The sequence below is a fragment of the Camelina sativa genome, chromosome 1, assembly GCF_030686135.1.
Source record: "Camelina sativa cultivar CO46 ecotype springtype chromosome 1, ASM3068613v1".
In the NCBI taxonomy this organism is placed as follows: Eukaryota; Viridiplantae; Streptophyta; class Magnoliopsida; order Brassicales; family Brassicaceae; genus Camelina; species Camelina sativa.
This window is the reverse complement of record NC_141880.1, coordinates 25708839-25722031: the sequence shown is the minus strand read 5'-3', so window position 1 is coordinate 25722031 and position 13193 is coordinate 25708839. Positions and strand designations below refer to the sequence as shown.

Sequence of the window (13193 nt, the reverse complement as noted above, 5' to 3'; positions counted from 1 at the left end):
TTTTTTTTTTCTTTGTGCGGAAAAGAAAGAATATGAAGAGTCTGTATAGCGTAAATTAATTGGGTTTGCTAATTGGGCCATGCTATTCGGCCCATTAATCTATTCAAGCAGCGGGAAGATTTGGGTTGAGAGCGATTCTCATTCTCACTTCTCACACACACACTCATCAAGACTCTATTGGTTTTCGTCTTTGGTAGAGAGGAGGATGATGATGATGACTCCTCCTCCTACGAAACCTCCATCTCTTGCGTTTCTCTGCATCAAATCCCTCAAGCTTCAGCTCTTACAAAGTAATTTTACACATTCCACAACTAAAGATCTCAGTTTGATTCTTGCTTGCGCCAATTTGATTTTTGAGTTTGGGTTTTTTTTTTGTCTAATTCCTGGAAGGCGATAATCCTCCAATTCCAGATTTGTACGATCTTCCATCGGAGTTGCTTGAAGGTGTTGTCGCTCACTTGCCTGCACTTGCGTTGCAGAATTTTCAAACCCACATGTCAGTAATTTTCAAAGACGACGACTCTCTCTTTTGGTTTATTTTTAAGATTATTATTAGCTTAGCTTTGCCTTAGGGTTTAGGAATTGGATGAAGATGATGATACTATTCATAATCTGATTTACATTTTTTTTTCTTTTTTTTTTTTTTCTTTTGTGGAGAATTGGTTTAGGCCGTTAAATTGCTGCTTAGATAGTTATGAATCTGGAGATGATTGCTTGATTAATAATGGGAGAAAACGTGCAAGGTTTGATTATTTCTTCCTTTTTTGATTTTTTTTTTCACTTTTTTGATTCATTTCGAAGACAGACTGAGAAAGATGTATATTACATCTGCAGAATCGATGTAATTGGTAACTCTTGGAAGGTGTTGTTTGAGCTGCGTTGGCCTGATTTCATTGACCATCTCGAATCACCAGCTGATTGGCAACACCTTTACTGGGAGAAGCATCTGCAAAAGTATGCCAATTTGTTTGTTTTTGTTTTCTTTTTTTATATTGATTTCACTTCCTTGTTGAGTTTTATGTTAATCCTCTGAGTAACAGTTGTGTTGATGAAGCAGCTGAGGTAGCTCTGCGTCCCACATTTAGTGGTCGGATATGTTCTATTAATGTATCAGGTAGGTACCTCTTGTTCTCTCAAGTTCTTTGGATGGAATTGTCATTTTTTTGTATAAGAATCACTGCTATTCAGTTTTGTTGTATTTTTTTTCTGTCGTCGCAGATAACATATTGAGATACATTTGCCATGAAGACCACATGAGTTTTCAAAAATGTGTATGCAAAGAACTATCTTTTCATTTCCAGACTTTTGGACCGTATCTTAGGTTGAGTAACTTTTCATGTTTTTCTGATTATTATTATTATTCGTTCCAAAGCCTCGCACGTTCCTTGTATTTACAGACACACACACTGTATTACTCTCTCAGCTTGTTTAGGTTTTTTATATTGCTCATGACTGGTTTGTGAGTGGGATATCTGGTTTGGACTGATTTAACACTCTATCATACTTATGCTTCTTTGCGTTCATTCTTACCCTGTTGCAGGTGTCTGAGGCTTCTCAATGTGCTCTGCGTTACTGAAATTTCTGTAAGTAATTAAACTATGCTCTGACGTTTTGAAGTGTTTCTGTGCTTGTAAATAGAATCATTTTGTTTTATCTCTTCTGTTTTAGTATCATCATTGATCGCGGTCCTACTTTGTGTTGCTTTCGATCTTTACCTTTCTCTTAGAACTTTAAATTAATATCTTTGTAGATGAATCAATCCTTCAACCTTTAGAAGGAGGGCAGAAATAATCTTTAGGCTTTGTTACTGTAGGAGTTACTGAGGAAAAGTAAACTGCAACGTTTGGTTCTACGTTGGATCAGATCCGAGAAACATGTAAGGCACTTTCACTAATTAGTCACATAGGTTTTAGTTAGCTGGAATTTTATTGCCCTTGATTCTCCAGGTTGAGCCCTTGTGCAAGCTCTTGATCCAGAGCCGAGATACGTTAACTTCGCTTGAATTTATTCACTGTAAGCTCTCTTCAAATTCCATCAATGCAATATGTGCTTCTCTTCATGAAAAGGGTATCCACACAACTGGGATGCAACGCTTCTGTATAAAGACATCTAGCATTGAGATAGATCCACTTGCTGCGCCTTCCGCCTTCATTGCATTCCTGATGTCAGTGAGGTACATATATGAACTGATGACATAGTGATAGCGTGTCATCGTGAAATGTTTGCTCATTTGGCAATCAAAGACTCTTCAGAAACGTTGAAATATCATTATACATTTTTTTCTGATTTCTTCTAATGAGCATCTTTTTTTCTTTCAGGACATTACATTCCTTACATTTTTGCGATAGCAATCTCGATAGGCATATCTCGAGGATGGTTTTCTCTACACTTCTTGATTTTTCTTCAAACGTTTCGTCCCTTGATCTCTCTGAAAACAATGTGGGTACCACTGTTGTTCGTTTTCTTCATATTGATATATGGCTTGATTTTCATGGCTGACAAACCTGTATACGGTATATAGATTTCAGGATGGCTTTCTACTTTTAGTTGGAGGTCTGTTGTTGGTTCCCCGTCATCTGGAAAGTCTTTACGGTCTCTGTGCAAGCTCAACTTAAGGTATCTTCTCGTAGAGAGACAACTCTTACAGTCTTAAGACTGGAAAACTTGTGATACGGTTAGAAATTTGTTTCTAGGGGAAATGAACTCGACAAATACGATGCAGAGAATCTTGCACATGCTCTTCTTCATATGCCCGGCTTAGAATCTCTTGACCTGAGCGGGAATCCCATTGAAGACAGTGGGATCAGGTGTGTCCTCTAGTCCCTGCATTTGTAAGATTAACAGAGTTGCATGTCTCTTACATGGTTTTTTTGGTGATACAGAAGCTTGATATCTTACTTGACAAAGAATCCGAATTCTCGTTTAGCCGATTTGGATTTGGAAAACTGTGAGCTATCATGTTGTGGAGTTATCGAGTTTCTTGATACCCTCTCGATGCTTGAGAAACCTTTAAAGTTCCTATCTGTTGCAGATAATGCCCTTGGAAGGTACTCATAAAGTCATAAACTCTTTATTACTTTATACCGGTGTGAAGTTGGTCTGTTTACTTATATTCTTGTTCTTCAGTGAGGTTGCAGAGGCCATAGTAAACTCTTTCACAGTCTCCATCGAGTCTCTCAATATTTCAGGTATAGGACTAGGTCCTCTCGGGTTTCTTGCATTAGGCAGTAAACTTGAAAAAGGGTCGAAGAAGCTGCTGAGTATTGATATAAGGTCCAAATCAAAATGCATATCCTCTATTTGTTTGTATACAATTCACATTACCTTCACACTGTCCTCACGTTTGTTTTGATGTTTCCCGCTATAGCAAAAACCGCGGAGGACTAGAGACTGCTAGATTCCTGTCAAAGCTCATACCCTTGGCACCAAGACTCATCTCAGTGGACGCATCGTACAATCTTATGCCTCCTGAATCCTTGCTCATGCTATGCGATTCCCTGAGGACCGCAAACGGTAATAACATTCTGGAATCGGTTTATCAGTTAGATTGTTTGGGCCATTCTCTGATAGTTTGGTATGTAACTATATGTATGGTGACTTTGTTTAGGTGGCCTCAAACGCCTTGACATGACGGGGAATAACTGCATCAATCACAAAGCTGACCATTCTACTCTACTCTCTGAATTTCAACACAATGGAGAGCCCATCTTTGTTTTACCTTCATCCTTGGCTTCACACGTTCCTTACGATGATGACCCATAGATAATTCCTCTATACCGGTCAATTTCGCCTGTTTATCCTTTTGTCTGGTACCGGTTTATTCTTTGGTTTGGTATGTGCATTAGGTTTTGGTTCATTGTTCACATGGAAATAGCTTCCCGCAACATCTTAAACTGTAGCACAAAAATCACTATTTCATTCCTACGATTTAATCAGCTTATAAGCAATGTCTTGTACTATATATAGTAAAACCTCTATAAATTAATAATGTTGGGACCATGAAAATCTATTAATTTATAGAAGTTTTAATTTCTCGATCAATTAATAATTATTAATTTATTGAGAGATTTTTCTAATTTGGTAAAAATAATTAAAAGAATAAGATTTAATCGTTATAACTAATATTTTTATAAAATCAACTACAATGAAAATAACAATTATCATGTTTTGAATATAACACTCAAAGATTTTTATATAGTAAAAATATGAAAAATGAACTCTAATAAAAGTTGATGTGTATATATTACATATCTTTAGATAATTTTATATAATTATTAATTTATATTATTGATGGGACCATATATTTACAAAAGATTTTCAAAAAAATTATTATCTTATTATATTATTGAATTATGTCCAAAATTACACTAGTCCCATATTGGGACCGGAAAATTTTATTAATTTATAAAGATTATTAATTTACCGAGTATTAATTTATAGAAGTTCTACTGTATTGTCAGTTGGGCAGTGTATTAAAAATTTGAAATTAGTTTTACAATAATCAATTGACTAGAAATATTTACTAAGATATCTTGTACTTTATAGTCTCTTTAAGAATTTAATTATGCATAATTTGGATTTGTCAACTTCTTAATGTCAACATATATATATATATATATATATATATATATATATATATATATAGTTTGAAGAAACTAAATATCAAAGTACAAATCACATATGGGCCTGAGGTGAAGGCAGAGGCGGACAAGGGTAGACGCATACACATTCTCAAGCTCCACCAGTGGTACGGTCACATAAGCCATTAGCCTTATCTCCAAATGTAACTCTGCATTTGGCACTGCAGCTTTTATCCATTTCGCACGGTCCTATACTTGCTGTGCATCCCATATTTTGCTCAACTATATATATATATATATAACAAAACCATTAAACCTACCACATTTGAGATGTTATACCAAAGAATAAAACCGAAGTTCAATTTCATCATTTCATGTAGAGACACTATGTAAAGGCTTTTGAAAAATGGTTAGAGTAAACCTTAAAGCTAAATGTATTCATAAGGCAAATATCAAGAGGAACTACGGTTTTTAGGAGATATGAAAATGAATAACGTAAAAATTTGTAAATCGCAAAAAAAAAATGTTATTAATAAAGACAAGAAGATAGATGTATACCTAAAGCAAACATAACAAGGAAGATGATTGGGAGGACGGGTGTAAAAGCTGTCTTTGCCATAATATATATACTGTATATGTGCTTTCCTCTCTTAATATGGTTTTGGTTACTAAACCTAAAAAATTTGGTGACTACTAGAAATATATTTATAGAATTGCAAGGTGACCTATTACAGAAGTTTTTTTTGTGTGATATTACGAAATATAATTATTTACCGTTATATGTTTGAACACAAAATGTTTGACTGTGTAACATAAAAATGTGAAAGTTGAGTCAAACATCATGTTGCATATACATAGTAGTTTGGTATGTAATTAAAGTGTAGGATAAATTTTTTCTTTAGTTATTATCTAGGTTTTGAACCCACGCTACGCGTGGATATATTTGATATATTTAGATGAAGTTATATACAATTGATGTAGTTATAAAATATTATCTTATAAAAATTTTAAATTACTATTAAGGCAATAATTATATTTCAAATTCACAATTTAAAAACAATAAAAATCAATTGTATTTAAAAATAAAATCTGATTACAAGAATCATACGCCACCACTTATGTTTTTGTGTTTTTTTATTTACTTTTCATATTCTTTCTCATCATCCTGATTTTCAATTTTGCATGGTAATTATCATCGTTACTTTCACTGTGTGCTTCTTTGTTTTACTCTTATTCTTCATTTTCCTCGTCCGCTTCCTTGCTTCCTTCCACTGAATAATCATTTAAAACTTTTTGTCTTAAAGTACCATATACTTTTTGTTTGAAAGTAAATACAACTTATTCTCAGCAAACTTCAAGGCCAAAATCATTGTCTCTTTTCTCATAAGATTTGTGCAATTCATGAAGACCAACATAACCACTTCAGTTATTGATTAATATTTTAACCCATATATTCGGTTTTAGATCCACATGTACTAAAACTTTTCAAACAAATAATGTTACTTAAATTTTTTAGATTTTAAACATTTATAATATGGAGTTTAAACTTTCTATGGAGTCTAAGTATTTATAAGATTTAAAACATTTTGTCAAGTTTAAATATATATAATATTTGAACCTTTTAAAAGTTTCAATATTAATAATATTTTAAACTATTTAAAATTAAAAAATTATAATATAGAAAAACTTTTTAAAAGCTAAAAAAATATAAAGTTTCAAAATTTATGATATTTTAAACTTTTTAAAAATATAATATTACATTATTTTGAAAGTTTTAAATGTTTTCATTTGCTCAAATAAAATATCGGGTTAAACCGAATAAAACTTTTAAATTTGGACGCCTGAGAAATCAAGTTTTTCTGCACATTCGTAGTTGGAAGCATATTAATCTTATTTATAATGGTTTTGAACCATTGTCTAAAACTTTTCTAATTAATGTGGGACATTGTACATATTGATTTTATTAATATAGATTAAACATTTTTCTTTTTCTAAAAAATCTTAATAATATAGAAAACTATTGTACTTTTCAAAACTTATTACTTAGTGACATATCAAATTTAGATTATTTGTTTAAAATCCTATGTGGATGCCCTTATAAGCTTATAGTTTCTACTTTTATTTAATATACTAGGTTTTGAACTCACGCTATGTGTGGGTTTATTTGATAAATGTTGGTAAAAAATTATATACAATTGATGATAGTTATGAGATATTATGTTATAAGAACTTTAAATTACTATTAAGACAAAAAAATTATTTCAAATACACAATTAAAATTTTATATAAATTAGTTCTGTTTAATAATCAAATCTGATCAAAAACTCAACAATTTTGTTTTCTCATATTCAGTTTTGAAAAAAAATATTTTTTCTTAAGCATGAGACTAGAGCTAGCTAAAAAAATTACAAAATAAGAAAACAAAATTAATATAATCAGTTTTGAATAAGAACGTCAGGCACCCTTTTTTTTTGTTGGAAAATAAGAAAATTAACAAAATAAGAATAAGAACGTGAGTTTCATATAATCCATATATTTTTTTCCAAAATTTACATTTCTTTATATATATATTTATTTATTTATTTATTTATTGATTTAATTTTTTATTAATATATTTGTATATAAAATATTATAATTTTAAAATAGTAGTTAACAAAATAGGAAAAATTGTTAAATAGTGAGATGGTCTCTCCGATTGGTTGTTTTAAATGCTAGGTGTAAAGTTTTAGAAGCTTATAGCTTCTACTTTTATTTAGGCCATGAATGGAAGATGGTTTTTAAATGGTTTTTAGATTATAGATTTTGGTTTTTAGTTTTTGTTTTTTGATTTTTGTGATTTTAGTTTTTGTAAGAAAGTTATTTTTTGGTTATTTAAAAAAAAATTACATAAAGAAACATATAAAAAAAATGAATCGAAAGTTTTCCTAAAATCTCTAATTATGTGGATTCTAGTTTTTGTTAATATTTATAAAGAATAGCTATAAACTAGTTCCTATTTTTTAGGGAAACTATTTAATGTAAAATCTTGAATGGAGAAAAAATTGGTTTTTGAAAAACAAAATCCAAAAACTATTATAGAATCTACTTGTCATTCAAGGCTTTAATATAAGATTATTTTTGCGTAAGCATTTAATTATAGAAAATTATGCATACAAAACTCAAGTAAATTATAAAATCATGAACCTCTCCAATAATCTAAAAATCAGAGAGTTGTGTAAATGGGCTTGTGAAGGCCCAATTAAAGCACATAGTTAGGTATATATATGGCGTGGAGTGCAGAAATCGACTAGCAGATCGATCCATCCATATCAGCCGCTCTCGGTTCCGAGAAGATGTTGTCGGCGGTGTTGACGTTCAAGAACCCAGAAGAGGGTGAGGTGTTGACGTTCAAGAACCCAAAAGAGGGTGGGAGGGATATGAAATTTCTCCCTAGAATACATAATTGGGAAAGACGTCCTATTTACCCCTCAAAACTACCATATCGTACCGATTATCCCTGGAACTTTGACCTCCTACTAGAACCCCTTCCAGCTTATATCCTCCTTCTAATTCCCTCCGAATTAATACTTTTATGTCTATTTCCCCAATTAAATTAACCTTCTCATCTATTTCCCCATCGACCTCGATTAACACGGTTTACTGTTTTAGTTAACCGACAGACAATTCTTATTAACCAAAATAACCAAATTAAACCATTTTTAACCAATTGACAACCCGATTACAACCCGATTAGATCACTTAACCTAAACAAACCTAAAAATAAAAAAACCCAAAAATCCCCAAACCGTTTTTTCCCTTTCCATCGACGAACCCTAGATCCCTAAATTGATTCTTCTTTCTTCGAATCGTTTTGTTATCTCTTGCTCTTGGCTCTTGGGATGGCGTTAGTCCCCGTTGTTAATCCACCGATTGGAGTGGAGTTCGACGAGGAAGGCGAGGATCGAGATGAATTTCACATCGATAAGCTTGCGACAGATTTTACAGAAACAGAGGAATCGATTCATCATAACGTGTATCCAGAGAGTGACGATGAGTCTGAGGGTAATGGTTGTGGTGGTGCTGCGCGTGGGGGGACACCGATCGTTCGTGACGATGGTATAATGTATAAAGGGCAGAGTTTCTACAATGGAATCACGTTTAAGGAGTGTGTGACTGATTATGCACTGGCAACAAGTTGTAATCTGAAGCAATACATGTACGATATAGATGGAATCGGGTTTAGGTGTGTTGGTGCTAAGGGAAAATGTCAATGGAAAGTTTATGATGCGTCTCTTCATAATGAGTCGATGTGGAGGATTACGAAGTACACGAACACCCATGTTTGTGTGCCTAATGGAGATTGTGAGATGTTTAAGGTCCTAGTCATAGCTAGGTTATTTCTTGATAAGATTAGAGAAGAACCAGATTATTACATGCCTTTAAAGATGGAACAGACCATAATGGAGAAGTGGAAGATATCAGCTACGAGAGGTCAATGTCAAGCTGCTAGGAGAAAGGCATTGGCATGGATAGCGAGTGAATATGACACTCAATTTGAACGTCTTCGAGACTATGGAGCTGAGATATTGGAAGCAAATCAAGGGTCTGTGGTAGAGATTGATACGGTGAAGAATGACGCTGGTCATGATGTGTTTAAGCGATTCTATGTATGCTTTGATGTTCTTAGGAAAACTTGGAAAAAAACCTGCAGGCCACTAATTGGGGTTGATGGTTGCTTCTTAAAGGAAAAGATTAAGGGTCAGTTGTTGGTGGCTTTAGGAAGAGATGCAGACAATGCTATCTACCCAATAGCATGGAGTGTTGTTCAGGTTGAGAACACAGATAATTGGAGCTGGTTTGTGAATAGGCTGAAGATAGACTTGGAGTTAGGTGATGGAGATGGTTACATTATGGTTTCTAAATTGATTCATTTGTGATACAACAATGGTTCTTTGTTTTATTAAATTAATTCTAATATTTGATTAAATTTGTAGGGTGGAACTCAAGTGGAATCTTCTCAAGGTTGTCTCACTCAAGAGAAGTAATGTGGGATGGAGGATTAGCATAAGTAGGACTGTTTTTTTTTGGTTTTATGACCTGTTTCAGAACATATGTTGTTCTGTCTTTGTATGGTCTGTCTCTCTTTTGAACCTTATTATTAACTATGGTCGGATGTACTCTTTTGAACATGAATGTATTTTCAAACAAGATAACATCATCTCTTAAAAACATTTTGTCTCATACAAAACCAACATAGAAAACAACATACAATTTCATCATATTAGCTTAACTAGACCAAAGATGATTATACAACCTAATACTGAAACAATTATCATCTTATTCATCCTGGATTTAAATTCAGCTTTTACATCTTCAATCCTCTCAAATATCACTTTCTCAAGCTCCATTTCCATCTTCTTCTCAAGCTCCATTTGCATCTTCTTCTCAACCTTCATTGTCTCTGATATGAACTCTTTCATTGTCTCCACCTCATCCAACAAAGCCTCATCGATCCACTTGAAAACGTGATTGTCATTCATAAGCTACACCATGGACAATTCATTTGGTTATCGTTTAGAACCTTATCAATATTCATAAGCCAAATAATAAGTTTTACTTTGTATTACCTTATTTCCAGCTGCATACACACAACGAAAGTATCGTCGATTTGGGTTATGGTCGGATTTTGAATTTTTGGCCACAATTGCTTCTCCACACCAACATCTCTTAGGTACACCAACAAATCTTCCTCTTTCGTGGACATTTGTCGAACTACTCGAAGATCCATAAATATTACTCATGATTTTGAGAGAAAGAGAGACAAATTTGGATTTTCTTCAATTTCGATTTTTAGGGTTCTTAGTAAGAATTTGGGGTTATCGGATTCTTACTAAGATAGAAGAAGAAGAGTTGGGTCGGGTTCTAAATGTTACCGGATTATAAATTGCTTTCATACCGGTTTAACATGGGTTTCTATCGGGTTTAGTAACAAAACCGTGTAAATCCATGCGGATGGGGAAATAGACATAAAAGTATTAATTCGGGGGGAATTAGAAGGAGGATATAAGCTGGAAGGGGTTCTAGTAGGAGGTCAAAGTTTCAGGGATAATCGGTAGGATATGGTAGTTTTGAGGGGTAAATAGGACGTCTTTCCACATAACTGGGTAATATATTCGTTTCTTTCATCCCTCCTGCTTATTTAATTGTTGTATGATTCTCAAATATGTATGTATCAGTATATCGCTTCTTCTTAATCTGGAGACTAATAACGTAACAAACGTACGGTTCTTAACTAGGGACTTGCTCCTAATGGGTACACTTACTCCAAGGATGGGGACCCTTCTCGTCGTGTATTAGTCAGCCTTTATGCTAGGTTGGGCATTCATCATTACAATTTTCTCATGGTTAGTTAAGTGATCTCTCTTCTTTGTTTTGTTTTGTTTTGTGATCATTTTTAGCTAAAATATGTATATCTGCTTTGCCATTTCAATTTCGATTTTTAGGGAAAAGACGTGCAGCCCGATAGCGTAATGAAGTACACCATATCCACTTATTCTGCTGCTTGCGCTTACAGTATTTATTTCAAAGGCAAGGATCCTGCTGCTGCAGAGACCACCAAGCCTCCAATTTTTGAGGCTGAAGTAGATGAGATTGACTATGGCCAATTCATTTTGGTCTCCTATAGATCTGGACCTTATCCTGGTATATAATTATTATCATTAATTTATTGGTTGGTAATGGTATACAGACAACAAATTCATCATTCTCTCTCTCTCTCTGTCTCTGTCTCTCTGTTTATATATACAGCTGAAAGCAAGAAACACCTCGAAGGTTTACCTAACACCGTGATGGGTGACAAGTTGCTCTCATATTTCGAGCCCGATGAGTTGCTTTCAGGAGAGAATCCTTTCCAAGATGACACAGGCCGATTTCATCTGGTAATTAAAAGTGGAAGCCCTCCCCTTCGTCTTGTCTTCTTTTTTTTAAGATCGATCGTACCTACCTCTCTTGAGTTTTACCAACTAATCGTATATATTGTTTTTTTTTATTTTTATTTTTGCAGCTGGAAAAATCAGAGGTTCTTAAGAATGAGTGGATCCGTCTGTATTTGGAACTTGCGGTTGCCACAACTAATAGAAACCATATCAGACACGGTGTAGGCGCTCTGAAGATTCACAAAGTGGCTATGGAGATCACACGAGACCTGGAGCCCTTTCACAAGGGACTTGGCGCCTATGATGCTACTTTCTACATTAAATACACAAACGATTGCAAGGATCGTGCTCGTGCTGGTGATGATGGCTATCGCGTTGCAATTGTAAGAAGAATCGTGGATGTGCATACGGGCATCTTTAGAATCATCGGTCTTACTCAGATCTTTCCAACCATACCAGCGTCAAACGGAATTGCTGCCATGGAAGCGTCCCCACAAGACTAGAATGATCCATTGGAATACGTCGATCAGAGAATAATCGTCGATGATGGTTGACTAAGTTATTTGTGTGTGTGTGTGTTTTTTAAGTGTGTTTTTCTGCTTGAATACTAGTTTACGGTTATTTTATTTAGTCCTGGCCGGGCGCAACGCATACGTAAAATGTATCTTGAATCTAATTATATCTTGATTAAAACAAGAAATCATTGCATGAAGCTCATCTCCAAACCTTTGAAAGCTGGTCTCACTCCTTATTACCTTGACTCTTACTTGTGCTCCCTCGCTCTTCATGTCACGAATCTTACTCATTTTCCCTCTTTTCTTAGCAGCTTCCTTCTTTTTACCAGATTTAGCATGTCCATGTCTTGGCCCCATGCTCGATATGTTCATGCCCGATGAGTTGCCTCCAGAAGAGAATCCTTCCCAAGATGACACAGGCCGATTTCGCTTGGTAATTAAAAGTTCAAACCCTCCCCTTTTGTCTTGTCTTGTTTCTTTGAGTTTTACCAACTAGTCGTATATATTGTTTTCTTTTTTTTTTTTTTTTTTTTTGCAGCTGAAAAAGTCAGAGGTTCTTAAGAATGAGTGGATCCATCTGTATTTGGAACTTGCGCTTGCCACAACTAATAGGCGCCATATCAAACACGGTGTGGCCGGTCTGAAGATTCGCAAAGTGGCTATGGAAATCACACGAGACCTGGAGCCCTTTCACAAGGGACTTGGCGCCTATGATGCTATTTCTACATTAGGCACACAGACTCATGCAAGGATCGGGCTGGTGATGATGGTATCGCGTTGCAACAGTCAGAAGAATCGTGGATGTGCATTTGGGAATCTTTAGAATCGTCGGTCTTACTCAGAGCTTTCAAACCATACCAGCCTCTAACGGAATTGCTGCCATGGAAGCGTCTCCACTTTCCACAAGACTACAATTAATGATCCATTTGAATACGTATGCACGTGGATCAGAATAATCATCGATGGTGGCATTTCTCTTCCCTCGGTACCATCTTTTGGATTCTTAATTAGATTTGAATTAATCCTTAAAACTGTGAGGGCATTGCCATGTTATGTTACTTGTCTAGCTAGCTACCAAAAGTCACTTGATCACCTAAACTTTACGTTAGTAGGAGTCGTCGTCATTCTTCATTTTCATAACTAATCGTCGTATTGCCTAATCCAATGGGTAAGTAATTTTATAA

The 13193-nt window shown here is 34.5% G+C and overlaps 4 protein-coding genes and 1 pseudogene across 32 annotated transcripts; 4 read left to right on the top strand and 1 right to left on the bottom strand.

The window, feature by feature from the left end:
* The first annotated feature begins 7 nt into the window (after nt 1-7).
* On the top strand, nt 8-3947 carry LOC104766818 (uncharacterized). Of its 27 annotated transcripts, none has more exons than XR_015564206.1 (16): nt 8-290; nt 412-496; nt 669-743; nt 835-954; nt 1041-1114; nt 1219-1321; nt 1541-1583; nt 1814-1876; nt 1947-2173; nt 2319-2439; nt 2522-2616; nt 2723-2807; nt 2883-3047; nt 3127-3188; nt 3368-3513; nt 3608-3947. XR_015564206.1 is itself a non-coding variant. In XM_087462434.1 (16 exons), exons 1-16 carry the CDS (start codon nt 80-82, stop codon nt 3760-3762), a joined length of 1944 nt encoding a protein of 647 aa, XP_087318560.1. In that variant the 5' UTR covers nt 8-79; the 3' UTR covers nt 3763-3947. The 27 variants fall into 27 exon arrangements, 21 of the variants coding, with proteins under 21 accessions (XP_087318560.1, XP_010416111.2, XP_087318562.1 ...); XR_015564205.1 differs by having other exon boundaries at nt 3127-3273; XR_015564204.1 differs by having other exon boundaries at nt 391-496.
* Nucleotides 3948-4674: 727 nt separating this feature from the next.
* LOC104702039 (defensin-like protein 172) lies at nt 4675-5266 on the bottom strand (annotated as a pseudogene). The gene is made up of 2 exons (XR_015596311.1): nt 5139-5266; nt 4675-4862 (listed from the first exon to the last, which is right to left on the bottom strand). The product of XR_015596311.1 is annotated as a defensin-like protein 172 (transcript).
* A 3192-nt stretch (nt 5267-8458) lies between these two features.
* Nucleotides 8459-9604, top strand: LOC147950364 (uncharacterized). Its single transcript, XM_087513133.1, has 2 exons — nt 8459-9472; nt 9554-9604. The coding sequence occupies exons 1-2, from the start codon at nt 8459-8461 to the stop codon at nt 9602-9604; spliced, it is 1065 nt and encodes a 354-aa protein (XP_087369259.1).
* Nucleotides 9605-10811: 1207 nt separating this feature from the next.
* Nucleotides 10812-12206, top strand: LOC104702054 (UPF0725 protein At4g11700). 2 transcript variants are annotated; one of them, XM_010417870.3, is made up of 4 exons: nt 10812-10963; nt 11063-11261; nt 11367-11497; nt 11623-12206. In XM_010417870.3, exons 1-4 carry the CDS (start codon nt 10961-10963, stop codon nt 11995-11997), a joined length of 708 nt encoding a protein of 235 aa, XP_010416172.3. In that variant the 5' UTR covers nt 10812-10960; the 3' UTR covers nt 11998-12206. The 2 variants fall into 2 exon arrangements, with proteins under 2 accessions (XP_010416172.3, XP_087318542.1); XM_087462416.1 differs by lacking the exon at nt 10812-10963 and having other exon boundaries at nt 10973-11261.
* Nucleotides 12137-13193, top strand: LOC104702045 (UPF0725 protein At4g11700-like). The gene is made up of 3 exons (XM_010417861.3): nt 12137-12232; nt 12321-12442; nt 12548-13193. The coding sequence occupies exons 1-3, from the start codon at nt 12154-12156 to the stop codon at nt 12830-12832; spliced, it is 486 nt and encodes a 161-aa protein (XP_010416163.2). The 5' UTR covers nt 12137-12153; the 3' UTR covers nt 12833-13193.

Excerpts from the sequence above, each read along its gene's own strand:
- LOC104766818 (XM_010417809.3), top strand. The coding sequence starts at position 80 with ATGCTATTCGGCCCATTAATCTATTCAAGCAGCGGGAAGATTTGGGTT. Across the intron at positions 291-390 it reads CAAGCTTCAGCTCTTACAAA|GCGATAATCCTCCAATTCCA; the intron begins GTAATTTTACAC and ends AATTCCTGGAAG. Across the intron at positions 744-834 it reads AATGGGAGAAAACGTGCAAG|AATCGATGTAATTGGTAACT; the intron begins GTTTGATTATTT and ends TTACATCTGCAG.
- LOC147950364 (XM_087513133.1), top strand. The coding sequence starts at position 8,459 with ATGGCGTTAGTCCCCGTTGTTAATCCACCGATTGGAGTGGAGTTCGAC. Across the intron at positions 9,473-9,553 it reads ATGGAGATGGTTACATTATG|GGTGGAACTCAAGTGGAATC; the intron begins GTTTCTAAATTG and ends TTAAATTTGTAG.
- LOC104702054 (XM_010417870.3), top strand. Across the intron at positions 11,262-11,366 it reads TAGATCTGGACCTTATCCTG|CTGAAAGCAAGAAACACCTC; the intron begins GTATATAATTAT and ends TTATATATACAG. Across the intron at positions 11,498-11,622 it reads ACACAGGCCGATTTCATCTG|CTGGAAAAATCAGAGGTTCT; the intron begins GTAATTAAAAGT and ends TTATTTTTGCAG.
- LOC104702045 (XM_010417861.3), top strand. The coding sequence starts at position 12,154 with ATGTATCTTGAATCTAATTATATCTTGATTAAAACAAGAAATCATTGC. Across the intron at positions 12,233-12,320 it reads CTCCAAACCTTTGAAAGCTG|CTTCCTTCTTTTTACCAGAT; the intron begins GTCTCACTCCTT and ends TTTTCTTAGCAG. Across the intron at positions 12,443-12,547 it reads ACACAGGCCGATTTCGCTTG|CTGAAAAAGTCAGAGGTTCT; the intron begins GTAATTAAAAGT and ends TTTTTTTTGCAG.